At 52.6% G+C, this 12,012-nt stretch overlaps 1 protein-coding gene across 7 annotated transcripts in view; it reads right to left on the bottom strand.

Moving 5' to 3' along the window:
* Positions 1-6,096, bottom strand: part of PTCH1 (patched 1) — a 67,488-nt gene extending 61,392 nt beyond the window's left edge. For 4 of the 7 annotated variants that reach the window (XM_036331410.1, XM_036331409.1, XM_036331408.1 and 1 more), the window contains exons 1-2: positions 5,505-6,096; positions 3,713-3,905 (exon numbers count right to left, since the gene is read on the bottom strand). In XM_036331410.1, the coding sequence (XP_036187303.1) occupies positions 3,713-3,905; positions 5,505-5,702 (391 nt within the window). In that variant the 5' untranslated portion in view covers positions 5,703-6,096. Of the gene's footprint in view, positions 1-3,095; positions 3,158-3,712; positions 3,906-4,611; positions 4,820-5,504 lie in introns of those variants that run through there. The other 3 variants (XM_036331412.1, XM_036331413.1, XM_036331411.1) reach the window with 3 other exon arrangements.
* Positions 6,097-12,012: the final 5,916 nt, after the last annotated feature.

Genomic DNA, 12,012 nt, shown 5'->3' on the forward strand with positions numbered 1-12,012 from the left:
CCTTCTTTTCTTCTGTTGCTTTTTAACCCTGGAAATACACAACCTCTGTCACTTGGTTTATTTCGTGTAGTGGCCAGCACCCTGTCTGTACCCAGGACACTTACAGTTCCTATTAAGAAAACACCATCTAATAGACTTCTTTGCTGACAGTGATGAAGAATTTAAGAGATTAAAGTGCAAAATTAACTTAAATTCCGAGTTTGCTACTCATTTTAATTTACTACAGTATAAGACGGCAAGGCACACTTCCTCCTGAAAGCAAAGGCTCACACGACTTACTGCCGACATGAACAGTAAGCTCACTACATCACAAACAAGACCTCTACTTTGAATTTAAATTAAAATTATAAAATGGTATGGTGGCCTCCCTGGTTGGGTTTACTTGCATTTATCAAACTGTTGCTTCCTCTACAGGGGAAAAAATCTAGCACACAGTGAGTGAATGAGTGAATGAATGACAAATCGAGGTCAAGGCAACAGGAGACCAAGTTGACTTAAGTCAGTGATTTCCAACAGGTGTGCCACAAGAATTTTTAAAATGTGTAATACCTGACTATTTAGTCAGGGGCACTGACCTCTTTTCCCTTAGATTGTCAAATAAAAATAAATGACAACAGCTGTCCAGTGTAAATGCCCTGTCTTGAACCATAAACATATAGGTCATATGATAGAGTTGCATCGTATTGGTCATGTCGCATAATAAGGTTGTGTTTGACTGGTTAATTCTTGGCACTAGAAATCCTTATATACAAGTAAGTATAGGCACCTGATTTTTTTTTCAAAAGTCACTTTGGAGCCTAAAAAAGGCTAATTACTATTCTTTTTTGTAAGTCAATCAAAATATATTGACACAGTCAGATCAGCAAAAACTAAAAAAGATATTTTCTGCTGTGCTGCATAATTTTAATTAGTTTATGAGATGAAAAAGGTTGAAAATCGCTGACTCAAGTCATTAGTAGGCAAAGTGGTCATGGTGACATGGAGGATCCATAGTTTCTCAGATAAAAAAAGGACAATAATTCAGTTATTATATATAAAAGCATTACATAAACTATCACGTCACAAAAAACAAAGATAATAACTATTTTACTGAGTTGTAAGGCATGTGATAACAATAAATGGTAATGGTAGTAGCTCAACAAGTGGTAGTACTGAGTGAGTAATATTTGGTTGAAGAACCAATGAGCCACACCGAAACTGCCAAAACAGACATGGGAAGGAAAACAGCGCAGAGGCCCAAAGTAGGCAGAATGAGCTTCCTCTCAGGTGTGCCAGTCCCTCACACTCTCTCCCGAAGACAGAGCCAAAGCATGCTCCTCCTCCTTCCAAGAACTGAATGGAATGTGTTGTGCAATGCAGAAACATAGGTGCTTCTAGAAATACACAATGTTACAAAAACAAAACACATTACTTCTCTGTAAACCTATTAAAGGTCCACAGAAAAGTCATCCTCAAAACGACAAAAAAGTGATCTTTTGTCACCAAAAAAACCAACCAAATTTTTGGCACACATGGTGGAATGTGAACATGTGGACAGAGCTGGGGGCTCCCTCTGTTCAGCTCATCCCTTGCTCTGTCCTAGCGCAGTGGTTCACAACCTTCCTGGCCCTTTAAATACAGTTCCTCATGTTGTGACCCAACCATAACATTATTTTCGTTGCTACTTCATAACTGTAATGTTGCTACTGTTATGAATCGTAATGCAAATATCTGAGATGCAGGATGGTCTTAGGCGACCCCTGTGAAAGGGTGGTTCGACCGCCAAAGGGGTCGCGACCCACAGGTTGAGAACCGCTGGTCTAGCCAATCACATTTCCAAACTACAGCCCTGAGGTCCAGGGCCCACCTAAGCTATTGCACCCAAGGGGGGGGGGGGGGGGGGCGCGAGCTTCTGCCATCTGTCCACTCAGTTTGGGCCTTCACCTGACCCCTTTTCTGAGTTATGGCCTAGAGCTCCCTCCTTCATCCTCTCTCTCCAAGTCGCCTTAATTTGCCTCACCACCTCCATCAAAGCTTTTCCTTTTTTTAAATTTAACTTTCACGCCCACTTCAACTGTGAGCTCAAATTTAGTGCAAGTCCATTGAACCGCAGTAGTGTTCAGTGATGAATGTGTGCTCAGGGAGAGTCTCACAGGCTTGTGTCCCTGGCAGTGCCTAGCACCGTGCTAGGGACGTTACAGACGCCCAGAACATCATAGGTGGTCAATAAAACCCTTCTCTCCTCTACCAATGACAGTCAAGTGTTGCCCTGAGGCAAATTACCCCATGGATTCAATCCAAATAACACTTCTGTATTAATTACCAAGCTACTTAAGGCAAGGATGTTTTCTGGCCTTAATTATTTGAACTATTATTTTAATTGTCACTTCTCAGCTAAAGGCTTCACCATATGTTTGCTAAACACCGACGGCTGAATCTTCACCAGCAAGGCAAAATTAACGAAACATTCTCCAAGGCTAGTTCTGCAGCAGCGTTCTGAAAGGGAGGGAGTCCGCATGGAACTCAGGCTTCCACATTTTGTCCTTGGTAGCTAGCTTTCGCCAGGAGAGCTCCACATATTCTGGTTTGAAATATCTGCATCATTACCTCAATCCCTCCCGCCCGCCCCATTGTAGGAGAGCCAAGGCAGTGTTTAGGGGTTAAAGTGTTTCCAAAGACCAAGACTGTCACTTTCCAAAAAGAATTAAAAGACAACCAACAGACCCCCCCCCCCCAAAAAAAAACTCCGTATCACCAAAAGAATGTGAAATGTTTCCGTGAGGGAGAGGGATCTATTTTAAATTTACGACTGCCTAAAAAGGCTTCAAGACCCCCCCACCCCCCACCCCCGCGCGCCCCAATGGAGGAATGCAGTTAAAAGACTGGCAGAACCCCTTGGAGAGCTCCGGGGCCCCTCCCTCCGAACCCGCGTTCTTAAAACACATTTCTTCTTTCAGCCCGTAAAGCCCAGCCTCCCCCACCCCCGAGAACAGTTCCACTTTAAAAGCCCCCACCCGCGAGGAAACATTAATCTACTTTGCAAACATGCGTTCCAGTCTGCGCTTTACAGTTTTTTCCCCAACTCCTTCCCCCCACCTCCCCGCTTTTTTTTATACCTTGAGACAAATGTTTTTTTCCCCCAGAGTTGAAAGCCGTCCAAAAACAGGACCACACACGCCGCCGCCTCCGCAGGCCCGCGCTGCTCCCGCCCCCCCCCCTCCCCTGCGCGGCGGCCGCGGCCGCCGGGGGCGCGCACACTCCCTCCAGCCCGAGGGGTGGCCTTTCTCCGCGCCCCCCCTCCTTTCTCTTTGGACGCGGTGGGTGGGGTGGGGGAGGACGGAAGCCAAGGAGCAGAGCCAAAAGCGGAGAGGCCTGCCCGAGGCCGCCTCTCGGGGCGCGGCGGCGGCGGGCGGCGGCGGCGGCGGCAGGCCCCGCGGCCCCCGGCCGCGCAGTGGTCCGTCCCGCGGAGGCCCCGCGCCCCCGCCGGCCCGCCTCCGCCGCGCTCTCCCACAACACCTAGCCCCGCGCGGCGCCCCGAGTAGATTACAGCGCGGCCTTTGTCGGGCGGGCCTGGCTCGGGGCCAGGCGCCCAAACAATCCGTCCCCCCCGGTGCGGGCCGGGGGCTTTCTCGCGCCCCCAGGGCCCTAGGTGCGCGCCGGCGAATATCTTCATCAAGTGGGAGGAAGGGCAGGGGTCCGGAGGGGGCGGGAGGGCGCCGCGTCGGGCTCTTACCTTCCACCCAGAGCTCCTCCACGTTGGTCTCCAGATTAGCCGCCTTTAATCCCACAGCGAAGGCCCCAAATATGAGGAGGCCCACAACCAAGAACTTGCCGCAGTTTTTTTGAATGTAACAACCCAGTTTAAATAAGAGTCTCTGAAACTTCGCTCGCAGCCACAGCGGCGCTTTCCGGCCAGTAGCTTTCCCCTGAGGATGAAGCAGAGAGGAGGAGTGGTGAGCGCCGGGGAGCCGCGGCCCGCGCGCCCACGCCCGCTTGCGCGCACCCGCCGGCGGATCCCGCAAAAGCCGTGGGGGATGCCCTCGAGGCTGGAGCCCCCGCCCGCACGAGAGAACGCGAGCGGCGTGGGCGGGAGCGGGGGTGGCCGGGGGGACTAGGCATAAATCAAAGTCGGGCTGCAGCGTGGGAGTTGAACCTGGGCGACAGCAGGGGCGCCCCCACGCGTGGCCTGCGCAGCATCCCCGCGTGCGACGTGCGGCGCTGGCGGGGGTTGGGGGAGTGTAAGAACGAGGGCAAGGGGAAGCCGAGGCAGAGAGGAGAGAAAACACTCGACACGCGCAGTAGCCACGCCGGACCTGGTAAGGGAGAGGCTGCGTAATCCCTGCAAAGGAGCCCAACGTTTAAGAACCAGCAAAACTCGGCTCCCTTCCGTGCAAGTCCTGCCCCACCCTTCACCTTTCTTGGGGGTGCCCCTGCAGGGACGGGGGCTGGGGGGTTAGGGGGCTTGGGGAGCAATGCAGTGCAGAATTGCCCATTCTGGCCCTCGCCCGGCGTGGTAGGAAGGGGATACACGTGGTGAGCGCGGCCGGGGAGCTCTCTCCGGACGCATTTCCATAGCGTTGGGAGACGCCGTGTGAGCTGAATTAGGAAGTGGGGCAGCCATCTGCAACTTACAATATTTGTGATCGGAAGAGGGCAGCCACAAGGATCTTTCCCTCCTCTCCCTTTCCTTCTCGGTAAACATAAAAAGCAGCGGAGTGCACAAGGGAAGGGCCCAGGCCCGGGGTCCCGACTGGGCGCTGGCTGCTCCCGGCGGCGGCGTTTTCCCCGGCGGTGGCCGTGGCCCCGGCAGGCCCCCGTCTGGGTGCTCGCCTTCCCCGGATTCCACACATTTCAACGAGCCTTGTAAACACAATGAACCCGGCCGCTCCGCAGACCCGGACCGCGGATTTAAGGTGGCAATTTGTTTACAACGTTCCCTTTCCCCCAAGGCTCTGAGAACTGGGTAAAAAACTGGAAAAAAAGAGGGGAGATGCCCTCTTCCAAAGATAATTTTTAAGGGAGCTGAGATTTCATGCTCAACAAAAGCAAAACCGGCTGCCAGAAAAGGAAACCACCTTTATTTCGGCTCCCTCCCCCCCTTCTCTCCGCCTCTCTGTACTCCGCCTCCCCCTCCGAGAGGTTAAGAAATGTGGCTGCATTACAGGGGTTTGGGCTGTAAATAGGGGCAGGAGCGCGGGAAGAGGGAGCTCCGCGGCCGGGGGCGCCCGGCAGTGCCGCGCTGCGGCCGCCCCCAAGGTGGTCCACGGCGGACCGCTTCCCAGGGCTCCGGAAAAGGCACGCCGGGAGGGCGCGTGTACACACACACGCGCGCGCGCACAGACACACACACCCTCCACCCCCTGCGGACCTCAGACAGCCTTTCCTCCCCGGACCGGAGGGAGGGTTTGAATTTTTCAATCCCCGCTTGTCTGCTTCTTTTCCTGGAGAAGTGTGTGTGGCCAGGCGAACCCAAAGAGGAAGAGGAGGGATGAGAGAGTGGGAGGAGAGGAGAGTCTGAAATGCACCTTGGAAATCTGCTCCAGAGCGAAGGCGGCGTCGCAGTAGCTGGGCTGGTGCAGATAGTCCCGGTCCGGCACGGCGTGGCGGCGCAGACCCCCGGTTCGTCTGCGCCTCCCGCCTCCGGCCGGCCGGCCCGGGGCCCCGCTCCAGCTGCCGCCGCCGCCGTGATCCTGGGGCTCCGCGGCGTTACCAGCTGAGGCCATGTTGCCGCCGCCGCCGCCGCGGGAACCGAGGCTTCCCGGGCCGTCCGGCGCGCTGCTGCCGCCGCTGCGGACTCCCGGCGCGCCCCGGCGCTGGGCTCGGGAGGACGCCTCTGGCCGCCGGCTGTTCGGGTTGGGGCTCCGGTTGACAGACCTGATACTGCTGCTGCCGCTGGTGCTGCTCACACGGCGGGCGCTGCTGCCGCTGCGGCCGCGGCCGCTGCCGGGGAGTCAGACCCTGCGCCTTCCATTGCCACATTGCGCGGGAGTCCCGAGGTCTCTGCGGCCGCCGCTGCCCACATCCAGGTCTCGGGAGGGCGAGAGCCGGCGCGCGGAGCCAGCCGGTCCTTCGGGCGCTCGCGTGGCGCTCCTCGCGGTCCCCAACTCCCCCTACCCGCCCCCCGCCCCGCGCCGCGACCCCTTCACTGCAGAAAGCGCCAGCAAATCCCCGCCGCTCCCGCCGGCCTCGCTGGCTCCCTCGGCGCCTCCCGAGTCGCCCAAGCGGCCGCGGAGGGCAAGCGCAGAGCCGCCGCCGCAGGGTCTGTGGGTGCCCAGAGGGTCTCAGCGCTGCCGGGCAGGGGCAGCCGCCGCCGCCGCTGCTCCCACGGCTGCTGCTGCTGGCGGTGGCGGCTCCTGAAGCTGCTGCTCGGGCTGCTCGGGCTCTGGCTGCTGGGTTCGCGGTGGCTGCTCGATCCCGGACTCTGCTTTCTTGTGCTCCTCGCCGACCCACTGGACCATTCTGCCCCCGTGCAGCGCGCCTCTCTCGCTCCCGGGACCTGGGGACTCCGCTCTGTGTGTGTGCAGCGGGCAGCGGCCGCAGCAGCTCCTTGATTCAATAGATGAGATGGAAGAAGAAAAAAAAGAACTCTCTCCATTTGGAGAAAGAGGAGGAGGGGAGGGGGTGGAGGGGGAGAGAGCGAGCGAAAGAGAAAAAGGCTGGAGCTCCCGCCCCTGGGGCTGTCAGATGGCTTGGGTTTCTGCGACGCGATTGGCTCACGGAGGGCAGAAATTACTCAGCAAACATGACTATTATTAGCTGCTTAGCAACAGCTCACCAAAGTAGAGAGACCACCCAGGTAGGCAACCCCAGTGTGTGCATCCCGGCTTCGGGGGGAGCCTCCGAGAGCGCCAACGTTCTCGCATGCAATACTTCCATTAAGGAATGCCCCCCCCCCCCTCTTTCTTTTTTATTCCTTTTCTTTTCAACAGTATCTTCTTTTTGTAGAGGCCTTTTGAGCGCGCGCACACACACTCACACACACAAACACCCACGAACATTTGCCTCGCGATAGACACGGGGAGAAATGTAATATTTTTTTAAGCGCTTAAACAATTTCTGAAATTCCTCAAAGAAAACCCTTTCAGAGGCACCTTGGCCTCAAGCTGCAGCAAATACTGGGAGGTCCGGCTTGAATTCCCAGGCCTGCACCAATAATGACAGGGTGGTGGATAGTACACCAGTTTGTGCCAGATTTTTTTTTCCCTCCTCTCTTTTCTTTTATAACTAAAGAGAAGACTTAGACTCTCTCAGGGAACAACGCCTAACATTAAGATAAACAAAATGGAAAGTTAAAGAGGAAAGTAAGGACTTTGGAAAAAGAAACCTTTTCTTAAAATCTAGTCCCTCGCCCCCTCCCCTCCTAAAAAAAAGAAAAAAGAAAAAAAAAAGAAAAACCCAGGGCAGCACAGTCCGGGTTTGAAGGAGGCCGGGTATCAGACACCGAAGCATTCTCATGGAGGCAAAGGCGTTTTTATTTGAATCTTTAATGTGATAAATATTAAAAAATAAAGAAAACAGAATCCTTTTAACAACCCAGAGAAACGGAATTGTTTCCTCGAGGAAGAAGTTTTCCTATTTTGGATTTAGACACTCTCCCTTTTATTTTATTTTTTATTATTAACTTCATGTCCTTAGTTATTTAAAGTCTGTTTTAAACTTTTTTTCAAAAACTGGTACGCATCCTGTTATATTTAATAATAGCGTGACGTAGGGGACAATAAAGGCTTTGATGTTGGATTCATTTGAAACAAATTGTGGGCTGATTGCGAGGGCTCGTCGGATACCGCGGCCAGTGTCACCGAGGCTCCGGGGGCTTTGCTTCCCACTGGGGAAGAAAACACGCGACCCTTTGAGGTGGCCCCTGGGGCCCGAGTCAAACCGAACTGTCTACATAGCTCCCCTTTTAATTTAAAAATAATTTTCGGACAGTGGAATTTGTTTTTCTTACGTTTGCAAGTTAAGTTCCTCCCTGAGACAGGGTCCAGACCCCCAAACCTTCGGTTCTGCCTCATTTTAATATTTGTTTTTTTCCTTTTTAGAAACGGTGTTGAACTGCAGAGGGACCCGCGGCAACAAGAAGCCGACTGAAGCCGTGAAATGGGGCCGTGTGGCTTTAAGATGCACACGGTGTGTGTTCATTGAAAAAAAAAAAAAAAGAAGAAAGAAAGGAAAGAAAGAGACCCAGATGGAGAGAAAGGGGGAGGAGCGGGGGAGAGGGCGGAGCTCGCGCGGCCACGTGACCGAGGCCGGCCGGCGCGCGCTCGGCCGCCGGGAGGTCTCTTGCGCGCGCGCGTCTCCGAGTGCACGCGCCCGAGCTCCCGCACTCCCCGCGCCCGCGCGGCCCGGAACGAGCAGGTAGGGAAGCCGGTGCGCTTGGCTCGCACCCGGCGGGCTCCCCTTCCCCAGCTGCCTCCCCGGAGCCCAGGCGAGGCGCGCGCCCCGCCGGCGCGGACGGACGTGCCGGACGCGCCGTAGTACATTCCTGAAGGCGGTCCGGCCCCCTTACGTTGCCCAATGCCCGCTTGGCTTCCCCTCGGCCAGCCAATGGTTAAGAGCCGGGGTCCCTTTCCATTCACCCGCCCCGCGGCCGCGGCCGGAGAGGGACTGCAGCGCTGCCAACCGGCCACCGGGTGGGCCCACGCGGCTCCCGTGGGGGGCCTGTCGGCTCGCCCTCCCCGCCCTCTTCCTTCCTCTTAAGAGGTCCCCCTCCCTCCTTCTTCCCGTCTCCCTGCCTCTTTCCTCCCTTCCTCCTCCTCCCCTGATCTCTCGCCTCCCTATTCAGCCTCACTACATTCCCTCTAGCTTTTTCTGCTTCCTGCTTTCGCTGGGAGATCCTGCCCCCTGAATCTCGAACCAGCAATACGTGTGCGATACGCCGGGCGGGGTAGAGTGACCTGTAGAATAAAGACAAAGAGAGAAAAGTCTGGGGGTATGCACGAGACCAGGGGGAGGACCGCAGGACCCGAGCAGCGCGGAAATTCAAAAGTCAGAACTCCGAGGGAGCACGTGATTTTGTGTGCTGTTCTCGGAAGGGCTGCTGAAATCCAGAAGGGAAGACGAGCACTATCCAATGAAAATGAGACTTCGTCCTTAATAATATCGCAGGAGAAGTGGGCTCGACCATAGCAAGTTTAATCTTTGAGCAAAATTCTTCTCTTTATTATGCTTGATAAATAGCAAACAGCAGGAAAGGTGATTTACTCTGGCTTTTTTTCTTTTCTTTTTTTTTCCTGAATGGTTCTGCAGACGTTTCGTGCTTGTAGCTGAAAATCATTTTTTAAAGACTTGGGGGGTGGCTCCCCTAGTTTTCCATGTCAGTTTTTATATTTGAGGTATGCTGCATGTAGCCATGGACAGGTTGCTATGTTTGTCTTTTCACATTTCTTTACAACGTTTTAGACCAAAATAGTAGTTTTTCCTACCAACCTTTTATTTACAGCAATTTCAGTATGGCTGCTCGGATTGTGGATGCTAAAATGAAATTATAGGCTATGTACCCATCAAGGTTCCTTCCCCCATGACTCTCCGCAGGCAGCTGCACATCCTCGTCCTGGCTGCGGCTACCCGGGCACCATTTCAATGGCAAATTCCACTCGGGCTCATTTCCCTCAGTTTGACTTAATTCCTAAACGTTTTGAACATTGATCTCCGGGGTTTTCAGCGCCCTGCGCCTGCTCACCCGCTGTTTGATAGGTTAACTTTTCAGCATCTCAGACAATGGTCCTGGCCTGTAAATTCTGCCCATTGGTTCCAGGGTGCAGTCCCCAGCCTGGGCTCTCACAAGAGCTATCTTAATCTCCCCACCCCCACCGCCTCTTCCCCTGTGGTCTGCTTTTTTCATACACAGAGATGAATTACTTTGAGGATCTAATTGGCCTTGTTTCTGTAACGTTTTAAGAAAGGGAAGAGGAGCTAGTGTAAAAGCCTGCCCGACTTGGGTGGTCAGGGCTGTGGCTGCCCCCAATTTGCCTCATTGCTGATGCATGCGAGTGCGACATTCCCAGCGATAATGTTGTTCCTAACCAATCTGCCCTTATTTACATTTGTAAGCATTGTCGCCTTTAATATGCATGCCCTGTGCAGGGGACCGCTGCGCCACACCGGGTGTGTTAACTTCAACTAACCACAAGGATTCCCCGGACCTGAAATGAGGCTAGCTGGAGGAGCCAGGCCTACAAAGGTGTCTGCTGGAAGACAGTCCCTGTAATGGCTTTTCCCCTCCTGAGTTACCAAATTAAGTGACAGCTCTGGGCCTTTTCAACCCGTCCAACCTGCTGGCTCTCTCTGGAGCCACAGTTTAGTGTTCTATCTCCCCTTTCCAAGTAAAGTTCATCTCAGTGCATGAACTGTCATTTTGGTCTCTCCATCTCCATCCAAGTCTTCATTGGAGTCTGTAGTTTTCAAAACAGATTCCTTCAACTCTTAACATATTCACTCGTATCCTCTTTCTCTGCTCCCATACTCCAAACACCCATGGCCACGCCACACACACATCTCAAAAATGACCTCTGATTATCTGAAAGATGACACTGAACCTAAGCATCTGCCCTTTGGGTTTGGGCATGCCAATGGTAAGCAACTGTGGGAGCTGGGCTCAGTGGGGCAATGAGGAACCAGAGTGAGATTTAACTTTGCACTGGTGGCTCACATCCAACCCAATGGGTCTTTGAAATCTAATGTAACTTAACTCATTTTTGCAGAGTACAAATGAATAGAGATAAATGCGTTCTAGTAATTTGATCCTTGGGTGATGTTATAATTTTGTCTACCAATTTTAATACCCTTTTGCACAAATGCCAATGATTGCTAACATTATACCAAGTCCCATAGTATTCGTGTTGAGAGGGTGAGATGGGGGAGGGATTTGGGGTTTGGTGTAATGTTCTGTTTATGGATGGAGACTGCAGGATGTGTCAGAGCCTGAGCAGTTCAAAGCAGGTACCTTGATTAAGAGCTGAGTCTTGACTCAATTCAAGTCAGTATGCCACCAACCACCACATTTTCTTGGCTCCCTAAGAATGCCTTATTATCTTCTCCTTGGCAGCTTTTGTATTTGCTAAAAAGGTGATGGTAGGAAATGAGTCTAAAAGGTTTGGGGGCAGATCGGGTACATTCAGCAGCCACAAAATATAAACCCCCTAAGTATGACTACCCTCCCCTGTTCCCTCCCACCTTCTGTTTCCTACTCTCTCCTCCTCAGAACTGGAGGAAAGGGAATAGCTCTAGCCAACTTGTCAAAATAATGCTGCTAATTACCCCTGATCTCCTTTAATGGGAAGCTGCTCCCAGTTCCACAAAGGAGTAAATGAGGGGTCTGCAGCACAAACCCAGGAGCACTGGCATTTTTTGAGCTGAGGGTTGGGGGCGGTGGCAGAGGGGAGATGTCCTGAGAAGGCCCTAGAAATCTCCACATTTATTACTCCAGGTTCAAACACTAGTTTGAGAAGTGGAATTAGACTTTATGCATTGCCAAAGCTACTGGTATTCTCTTGTTGGGAATGTCAGTCACCAAGTGCAAAGAAAATGTTCAGAGTCTACAGTGAACTTGAAAGATAACGTAGCATGGAGCCTTACATTGATTCCTCCCTTGTCTAAATATCTTCTTAGCTACATTACTTTACTCTAAAGGATAGAGGTGTATTCTGGAAACAGCCCCACTTTGAACAATTCTTTCTCCATCTCTCTCTTGCCTCATCTCTATCGCCCCATCTAATATATCTATATCAAGATTTGCATTTGGCAGAAGGCACACTATTCATTTCAGTGATCTCTGCCATTGGGTCTTGCATGAAAAAGGAGCTGAGCAACATGATCCCTTTGACCCACTGCTGGAGCAACAAATTTATTAGAGATATAGGCATGAGAAATGAAAGGGAAGTAAAACAATTCCAGCTTATTGTGTGTCTTTCTTTCATACTGCTAATCCGGTTTACACATCACGCCTACATGTCTCAATAGGGCTTTATATACTGTGGCAGAGGCAGGAGAAAATAAAAGGTGTGTGTGTGTGTGTGTGTGTGTGTGTGTGTGTAT

The sequence above is a fragment of the Myotis myotis genome, unplaced genomic scaffold, assembly GCF_014108235.1.
Source record: "Myotis myotis isolate mMyoMyo1 unplaced genomic scaffold, mMyoMyo1.p scaffold_m19_p_12, whole genome shotgun sequence".
Taxonomy (NCBI): domain Eukaryota; kingdom Metazoa; phylum Chordata; class Mammalia; order Chiroptera; family Vespertilionidae; genus Myotis; species Myotis myotis.